Source organism: Ailuropoda melanoleuca, chromosome 10 (assembly GCF_002007445.2).
Source record: "Ailuropoda melanoleuca isolate Jingjing chromosome 10, ASM200744v2, whole genome shotgun sequence".
NCBI classification, from domain to species: domain Eukaryota; kingdom Metazoa; phylum Chordata; class Mammalia; order Carnivora; family Ursidae; genus Ailuropoda; species Ailuropoda melanoleuca.
In genome coordinates this window covers 59,861,972-59,872,138 of record NC_048227.1, presented here as the reverse complement: position 1 = coordinate 59,872,138, position 10,167 = coordinate 59,861,972, and the positions used below count along the sequence as shown (strand labels likewise).

At 35.5% G+C, this 10,167-nt stretch overlaps 1 protein-coding gene and 1 pseudogene across 1 annotated transcript in view; one reads left to right on the top strand and one right to left on the bottom strand.

The window, feature by feature from the left end:
• CDC40 (cell division cycle 40) overlaps nucleotides 1–10,167 on the bottom strand; it is a 52,072-nt gene that overhangs the window by 21,361 nt on the left and 20,544 nt on the right. Inside the window, exons 5-7 of the mRNA XM_034668968.1 lie at nucleotides 3,544–3,627; nucleotides 1,718–1,857; nucleotides 492–588 (exon numbers count right to left, since the gene is read on the bottom strand). Coding sequence (XP_034524859.1) covers nucleotides 492–588; nucleotides 1,718–1,857; nucleotides 3,544–3,627 — 321 coding nt within the window. The remainder of the gene's footprint in view (nucleotides 1–491; nucleotides 589–1,717; nucleotides 1,858–3,543; nucleotides 3,628–10,167) is intronic.
• On the top strand, nucleotides 5,875–8,238 carry LOC117803958 (annotated as a pseudogene).

The window sequence follows — 10,167 nt, the reverse complement described above, 5'->3', positions numbered from 1 at the left end:
ATGGAATCGAGCCCCACATCAGGCTCCTCCTATGAGCCTGCTTCTTCCTCTCCCACTCCCCCTGCCTGTGTTCCCTCTCTCGCTGGCTGTCTCTGTCTCTGTCCAATAAATAAATAAAATCTTTAAAAATAAATAAATAAATAAAAATAAAAAAATAAAAACAAAAGGATAAAATGGGGCAAGAGTCTGTTCTTAGGAAAGAACAGATTATGACAATTCAGATTTTTCTTTATCTACTATTTTTAAAAATTCACTAGCACTTCAAAGAATCATCTGTGGCAATCATTAATCATGCTATTTTCTCTCCTTTATTAGAATATGGAAGAGTGTGCTGTAATGTCTCTGAGATGCAAATAGTCAAATACAATTTGTCCTAATATAGAGAAGTACAGCAGCTGATTAATTTGGGCAATTGATACTATACAAACAGAGAACAGAGTGAGTATCTGAAAGTTTATCATAAAAATGAAGAGGCATAAAAAATATATTACCATGTAAGATTGTCTTCTCCTCCCCAGGTTTCTCTTCTTCCTGTTTGCCCTTTTTCTGCCTCTTTGCTGTGATTTCATCCAATTCTTTTTGTTCTTCCTAAGGAAATTAAGGAATGAACTTTAAAATGGATGTTTTAGAACCCCACTGTGCCCAAAGCTGGTTATAAATACTTTATAATGAGGTCCAATTTTGGGTGAAGCAATAGCTGTAAGTATGTCTCCTGGGATAACAGTCTCAACTCTTTGACAGATTACAAAACGTCATTAAACACATAATGGGTACTAGTTAATACTTTTAAACTCATTTTATTCAAAACCCATCTTTCTGGAACACCTAGAAACAAATGTATTATATTATGCTAATTATCTTAGCAAAAAGACAAAGTGGTTAGAAAATCTAGTATTGGAAAGGAAACTCAATTTTTGTACACAATGTTGTTCTCCAGTAAATAGCTTTTACTAAGTCATAAGGATATAAGCAATGACTACAGATTTATGACACAACTTTTATGGGAGGAGCAGTGGAAGGAAGGTGGGATAGTAGTAAGTCTTTATAATAACAAAGAGGTCAACAAATGATGTCTAATGTAAATAAAAAGTGGCATATGTATTTGATTGAGATACATGGATGAAAGATACAGCTAGAATATAAGCTTCATGAGGGCAGGATTTTCTTGATCTTGTCCACTGCTGTATCTCTAAGACCTAGGACAGTCACTGGCTTGTAGAGACAGTGGGATTAGGAAATGGAGGACAGGTAGGGTTCTATGGTTTTACTTTATAACACTTCATGGTATTATTATTTTTTTAAATATAGATTATTATTTGTTAAAATTTTTAAATAAGTTAATAAACAAAAGCCACCATCAATTCTAAAATTACAGAAAGGTTGATTCTGTGGTTACTGAGTATATGGTATCAAAACCAGCTACCACCATAACTTAATAGCATTATCAATTTTTATTAAATTTTAATTTGTATTAAAAATTGTTCAATATTGTATTTTAATTAAAAATATATAAGAAAATAAATCAGAAAAGGATAAATTGAAAATATTCACAAGAAAAATTAGAAACTCTTACTCTATTTTCCCAATCAACCATGGCAGAGAAATATTGATGAGTCATCATTTGGTTCTCTAAGGAATCTCAAGTTTATTAATATAGATATCCTTCACAGAAACACAGCATCTACCTGAATTGGCAATGAAAAACATCAAAACTCACTTCTGAGGGTTTGGCTACATCTTTTTCATCCACATATTTTGCCCACGGTCCCAAAAAACCATCAATATTAGATGCGTCATTTTCTTTGAACTTCTTCCTCTTTTCTATTTTTTTCTGACCAGTTTCAAATACGGTTAAACCTACATTAAAAAAATAAATAATAGAGATCACAAATATGGATATTTTCTAAAGAAACAGTAGCATATAAATAATTTTTACTTTATATGGTTAAAGAAAAGTGATTGTTCAAGTGACCAAAGATTTATTAAAGAACACAAAATGAAATCTATATGAATCTGCCAGGTACACCAACTCATACCATACAAAAAGAGACCCAATCTTCTGGGAAGAGAAGCTTTCTCCTACTGCAATATTTTTCAAGTCCTAATATATTTAAAGAAAAGACCTGGCTATGTAATCCTACAAGGTACACAATCCTTTTAATGAATCAAGGACCTGTCTCAGTGGATTTTACCACTTTTTGAAAGGAATCCAGCAACTTAATATTGCTAAACAACTATAAAGCTACTTTCTTTTTTCTAAGAGAGAGAGAGTGTGTGTGTGTGTGGTGGGGAGGGGGAGAGGAGAGAGAGAATCTTGAACAGCCTCCACGCTCAGCATGGAATCCGACACAGGGCTTGATCTCATGACCCTGAGATCATGACCTGAGCCCAAATCAAGAGTCGGATGCTCCAATGACTGACAAGAATAAATTAAAATTTATCATTTAAAAACTGAATTAGATTAAATTACAGTAAGTAATTAATAACTTTGATTCACTTGCAATTTAACAGTATAAATTAAGCAAGGTTTCACAAGAATCTGGTATTCTTCTAAGTGATCTAAATCTAAATTGTACCTCTAATATCGTAAGTCTTAGATTAAAAAGAAAAGAGGAAAGAGGATGTTTCTGGTTGAAATTCTGAGTTGATTGGTAGGAGGTAGCAAGCTGTGTGTAGCCAGTAAACTGGAAAAAAAAGTTTTATGGGAGTCATAATTACAGTTTAACTATTAACGGAGACTCTAACTACATAAAAGATTTGGCGTGTAGAGGTCTAATTCAAAGAAAAAAGCCTACCTACATTAATTCAAATGCGTTTCCGTTAGGTTGTGTGGTACAACAAAAGCTTGTCGAAATTCTACTGAATAATAATGTAGCTCATACACCGAAGGTGTATGGTTGATATAAGGTCTGTAGCTACTAAGTGGAAGTATCCTCATAGGAGCAGCGTATTCTTTTTCTAATGAGCATAACTTACGGGTAAGATTCCAACGATGAGCTTTGTGACAAGTCAGCATTTAGAGTATGACACTTTGTCGTATAAGTACAAAATGAATATGAGCACAAATACATATTCTAAAACATACTCAAACTCAGCCTTCAAAGCAACCCTAAGACAATCTCCGTAGACAATGTATAATAAAACTTGTCCTGCTCTGTAAAAATGTAGCTTGACATTAGTGTTGAGAAATAAACCGCAAACATTTGCTACACATTAATTATAATTTACTGAATGATTTCTACAGGGTTGGCACTGTGCCAAGTACTCATAACAACCCAGAATAAATAGGTACCAACATCTTCCCTACAAGGTTGCATGCCTCATGAACGGCAAAAATGAGCTTTAAACTGTAATAGTTCTCGACCATATTGTTCTATAATAGATTACTCACTTGTTTCAACTTAAAAATAAAATCAATCTAATAAAATACTAGTTTTTACTACAGTCTGAGGTCATTTTGCAAGACACTAATTATAAGTGTGTGTGTGTATATATACACACATACTTGATATGAAATATTTCAGATAAATTTGAATAAATTACCTTGATTTTTTTCAGCTTCTTCTACTGAACCAATATATTTAGTAGACACTTGATGATTATCTAATGAAGGGTCTAATGCATAACCTGAAAGGAAAAAAGGACTTATTACTGACTCCATTTTTGCCACTTATAATTCGTTTTATTACTATACAGATATACTCATCTCACATTTTCCTTCCCAGATGTTGAAATGGTCGCTTTAACTTAGGACTATCTTTCTTTCCTGAGCTATATTCCTATTTAGAACAATTAACCCAAATCTCAGACTGGACATGAAGGACTTCAGCCAAGTAAGAAGTATCTTATAGGATGAATCTAGCATGTTGATATCACATTATTAAAAGTCTCTCTGAATTTTAGTCTTAAATTTCTGAGATCTTAAAAATATATGTACACCACACATTTGGAAGTTTAGAAAGCATTTCCTTTTTGGTTTTGGTAATAGAAAATATATGGCTTTAGCTTATCAAATTATATTAACTATTAAATGATTTAAAAAAGAATAGAGTAAGAAGAATTATATAAAATCTAGCTACTACTTTGAAAATGTTATTATCTGTAAAGACAGTCTTCCCTCTCAATTTTAAAATAATACATTTCTACTTTATAAATCATTATGTATGTTTCCTTGGTAAGAAAAGTGAGAATATCAACCGGCATGTGAATACACGCCTTCAAAAAGTGATGAAAGTATGTAGCTACTATCTATATAAATGTAGTCTTCAGTGGTCTTTGGGGACTTCAGGAAAGAAAATCTATCTATGTTAACTCAAATCAATTTTCCTTAAGTGGGGGTGCTATAACATGATATATGTTTGGTAAAATTAGTTTTAGTAATCACCACTAATTTACAAAAGAGCCTAGGTCATTAAACAGTTTATGGTCTATGACCCATGTGAATAATCATAAAATATATAAAAGTACTAGCCACTTTTTTAAGGGGTCCATCCTAGTGGATAAAGTTGACACTTTAATTTTCCAGCTAAAGATTAAAGAGAACTTCTTTTGGGGAACAGAAAAAGATTTGACATCAAACACACTTTTCAAACAAGCTAAGGATAGAGGTATTCAACTCACCCTCATGATATGCTAGAAAAGAACCAACCACCTGGCTATTAATGCAATTGCTTACAGTTTTTTGAGTAATAAAATATGTTCTCAGCCACAGGAGAGAGCCTGATGGCAGAAAAGCAGCTTTGGAATAACCTCTCTGAAATCACAGGTCCAAATCCCATGAGTTATTTATCTTTGGTCTCTTTGATGTACAGAACAGTGTTCTGTAAAGGGATTTTTTAAATGAGATTTTATAAGGCTCATATAAAATTTAGACCAACATATCTGATGTTAAAAATCTCCATCTCAATCAGAAAAATTTATCTAGAATGTAATTCTATCTTGAGAGAGATTTATGTCTATACAAATGACACTGCATTATATGTTTGGAGGGATGGAGTGGGAGGCAGAGAGGAAAGGCAGATCCCTGGTAGTTCCTGTGATACTTACGTAAGCACCAATCCCCAGCTTATTTGGCCATAGTCTTGTTTCTGAGCACAGGAATTTATGCTCTCTTCCTTTTCCACATCATCTAAATCTTCCACATCAAATAAATCTTTACTGTCATTATTACCATTACTACTACTATTGCCTCCCACGTCAGGTAATTAAGGGATAATAATATTTCCTCTTTACAAATAAGAGAAGCTAAATATTAGCTATATGCCCTACTAGAAGGCAGCAAGTGACAGAGCAAGATATAATTCTAACACTACAAAATTTTAGTCCAATTAGTTTTCTATATTATCCTATGTCTCAAGTGACTATGTCTGCGTTCTAGTTCTAATATTCTCATCTATCTTTGTTTTCCTTTTTATATTTTTAATACAGTTAATGTCTTTCTTCCTTTGTAGTCTTATTTGAAATGTCTCTATTTTTAAAAATTTTTTATTTAAATTCAATTTAATTAACATATAGTGTAGTATTAGTTTCAGAGGGATCGAATTTAGTGATTGATCAGTTGCATCTAACAGCCACTGCTCGTCTCATCACGTGCCCTCCTTTATGCTCATCATCCAGTTACCCCATTCCCCACCCACCTTCCCATCCCATCAATTCTCAATTTGTTTCCTAGAGTTAGGAGTCTCTAATAATACCAATTTTATTATTAGATCCTTAAGATCATTAATACTAATATCCCAATGTGTAAATAAGAAGATAAAAACGATCTGCAAAGACCGGTCACAAATACATCGAAAAACCTTCATCCTCACTAGTAGTCCAAATGGAACAAATTAAAGAGAGTATTTTTGTTATCACATAAATAAAGGAAAAACAATCACACAGATCTTAGGAAAAGAGAAATAGGACTTGAACATGTGGTGGTGGGCATGTAAGCTGGGAGAATTCTTTTGGAAAGCAATTTGACAAGATAGAGCAAAACCACTGAAAACATTTATATTCAGTAATGTGCAGGAAACCACTACAACACCACTTGGGCCATGTTCTCTGGCTGCGGCCGCCACCCCCACCCTTGCCTCTGGTGCACATTAAAGATCCCAAACCATGACTGACTCCAATACTTCACAATCAATAAAAACGGCGAAATCTTTGAATTGAAGGCTGAACTCAACAATGAAAAGAAAGAAAAGAGGAAGGAGGCTGTCAAGAAAGGGATTGCTGCCATGACTGTGGGGAAGGATGTCAGCTCTCTCTTTCCAGATGTAAACTAACAGTCTAGAATTAAAGCAGCTTGGGTGTCTCTTGTTTGATGAACTATGCCACGAGTCAGCCAGACATGGCCATCATGGCTGTCAACAGCTTTGTGAAGGACAGTGAAGCTCCCAATCCCCTAATTTGGGCCTGGGCCATCAGGACCATTGGGGGGGGGGTCATCCAGGTGGACAAGATTACAGAATATCTCTGTGAACCCCTCTGCAAGTGCTTGAAGGATGAGGATCCATATGTTTGGAAAACAGCAGCAGTCTGTGTGGCAAAACTCCAGATATCAATGCCCAAACAGTGGAAGATCAGGGATTTCTAGATTCTCTGTGGAATCCCATAGCTGATTTAAAGCGAATGGTGGGGGCTTATGCTGTAGTAGCATTATCTGAAATCTGTGAATCTCGTCCAGGCAGCAACCTACTTGATCTGAACCCACAGAACATTAACAAGCTGCTGACAGCCCTGAATGAGTGCACTGGATGGGGTGAGGTTTTCATATTGGACTGAGCGTCTAATTACAACCCTGAAGACAACCGGAAGGCTCAGAGCAGCTGTGAGAGTACCATTAGCCTCCCAATGCTTTTGTGGAAGGAAGTCATGGAATCCATCACAAACACTTGCCAGTACACCATGGGAGCACTGATGCAGGTGACAGCCCTGTGGGCACCACCCCTGCCACCAACCTGGAACAGCCTCAGGTTATTCCCTCTCAAGGTGACCTTCTAGGAGAACTTTTAAACCTTAAACCTTGACCTCAGCCCCCCAGTCAATGTGCCACAGGTGTCCTCCAGGCAGATGGGAGCAGTGAATCTCTTGGGAGGAGGACTAGATAGTATGGTGGGACAATCCTTCATCATCCCCTCATCAGTGCCTGCAACTTTGGCTCCTTCACCTACTCCTGCTGTGGTCAGCAGTGGTCTGAATGACCTGTTTGAACTCTCCATGGGGATAGGCATGGCACCTGGTAGATGTCTAGCCTCCTATAGTAAAAGCTAAAGACTTGGAGATTTCTGGAACATTTAGTCACTGCCAAGGGCACATCTATATGGAAATGAACTTCACCAACAAAGCTCTCCAGCACGACAGACTTTGCAATCCAGTTTAACAAGAATAGCTTTGGGTGTCATCCCAAGTACTCCTCTGGCCATCCGTACACCACTGATCCGAAACCAGAGCACTGATGTATCGCTGCCTCTCAACACCTTAGGCCCAGTCATGAAGATAGAACCTCTGAATAAACCGCAGGTAGCTGTGAAAAGTAATACTGATGTCTTCTACTTCAGCTGCCTTATCCCATTCAATGTGCGCTCTGTAAAAGATGGCAAAATGGAGCACCCGGTCTTCCTTGCAACATGGAAGGACATTCCCAATAAAATGAGCTACAGTTTCAGATTAAGGAATGTCACTTAAATGCTGACACTGTTTCAACAAATTGTAAAACAACAATGTTTATACTATTGCCAAGAGGAATGTGGAAGGGCAGGACATGCTGTACCAATCCCTGAAGCTCACTAATGGCATTTGGATTTTGGCTGAGCTATGTAACCAGCCAAGAAACCCAAATTATATGCTGTCACTGAAGTGTAGAGCTCCTGAAGTCTTTCAGTACATCTATCAGGGCTACGACAGCATTCTGAAAAATGAATAGACTGGTCCGGTGCCCCCTGGCCACCCCATGATTGGTGCAAGCCCAAACTCTTACCTGGAAGAAACTGTATTACCATGTAGACTCTGAACCCAAACACACTGAGGCCACCCACTAAGGTAGTGACTAGTCTAATCTGTGCTACCACCAAGGCACAATCTGTTGGATAGTTTTAGCTTTCATTTTTTATGTCTTTAACTTACTGAATAGTTCAATCTCTGTCTTAGCCCACCACCCCCTAAAGGGAGAGGCAAAAACCACTGGCTATTAAAAAAAACAGGCCCATTTTTGAAACCAGGTCTAAAGCCAACTGAGTAGTTTTAAATGCTTACTCTTACTATAGGATAATTTAAGAAAAAAAATAGGTACCATATAAACTTAATTGAACTTTTTCTTTTCTGTTTTGTTTTAAAGTACTCGTAGCTATCTAAATTATTGCTTAAGTCCTTTCTAAGGTCTAAGAAAACAAAGTCTTTAAAAGTCTGTTTCATTATAGGCTAGAATATAGCAAACTCATGATGCAATAAAGTTGATTTTTATGTGCTGCATATATACTTGATATTTACACGGGATCCCTTATACAAGTAATTCATACAATGCATTGATAACCATTTTTTTTTTTTTGGACTGGAAGTGTCCAACCCTTCTAGGTGATTTCAGAGGTATACAGTCTTAGCTTCTGGCACACTGTCAGTTATAACCTTGTTATGGTGAAATATGATTTAATATATGACAATCTTTTTACAACCAGTTTCCAAGAATATGTTGTGATAAATAACTAAGACTACCTGTACTAAAACTCTAAACTAATTTATAGTGAATCAGTTTACATCACTCCCTAAAAATTAGAAAAAAAGTAACTTTCCAATATTAGAATAATTATGTAAATTATGGTACAGACACTACATAGCTCTTAAAAATGACAAACTGAGATTATAAATTAACACTGAAAAATGTTTATGATAGAACACTGAATAAAAAGGTGAGATGCAAATTTTTTTGTATAGGCTGATTATAGTATAGAGTAACTTGGAGAGATAAAGATCACGACGCTAACAGTAGATATGTTAGTATAGTGGGATTATAGGTAACCTTTTCCTTCTCTCTTTCCTAAAAGTTTAAAATTTGTTTATATTATTTAATGAAAATAATTACTATTAAAAAGCATCACTGAATACATATATTTCACATGACGCTGTTTTTTTTAAAACCTTTTTTAATCCTATCTTATAATAATGGAAGTTAATGGCAGATAAGGTAGAAAAATTTGTTCAGAACTTAAAACAAATTCTATAAGAAATAAAAGGAAGAGGTAGAATTCTGACTGCAAACAAAACTAAAGAAAAAAAAGACAATTTACTGATGTCTAAAGATGTGATTATTAAATCTGTTGTAAAATTCTAAGTTTTCTTTTTCAATTACCTTTTTGGAAAGAAACATTAGCATAAGTAACTGATTTATAAAGAAGATCACAACTACAATAGGCAAAAAGACACAGATGAGCTTATAGAAAGAGAAAGGAAGCGCACCACCAAATATTAGCAAATCTGGTCTCAGTGACCAGGAACTATCAACAAGGACATTATAAAGACCACCTTCTTTTAGAGGAGATTCCCAATCCTGTGTGCATGTTAACTTTCTTAAATCCTACCACTGATAGGATATAGTTATTTTACACAATGAATCTGTGGCCATTCTATTTCCTGATGTCCTTTAGTGAACAAAAGAAAATATTTCAGAGATAAGATCTGAGAAACAGAATAAAGCTCAATCAGTAAATAACAAGATAAAAAGAATATGCCAAAAAACCAAATAATCTGATGAAAAATGGGCAAAAGACAAGAATAGACACTTCTCCAAAGAAGACATCCAAATGACCAACAGACACATGAAGACATGCTTAACATCACTCATCATCAGGGAAATGCAAATGAAAACCACAATGAGTATCATGTCACACCCGTCAGAATGGCTAAAATCAAAAACACAAGAAACAACAGGTGTTGGCAAGGATGCGGAAAAAAGGAACCCTCGTGCACCACTGGTAGGAATACAAACTGGTGCAGCCACAATGGAAAACAGTATGGAGGTTCCCCAAAAAATTAAAAACAGAATTACTATAGGATCCAGTAATTCTACTACTGTTTACCCAAAGAATATGAAAACACTAATTCAAGAAGATATATGTAACCCTATGTTTATTGCAGCATTATTTACAATGGCCAAATTATGGAAGCAGCCCAGTGTCCACTGACAGATGA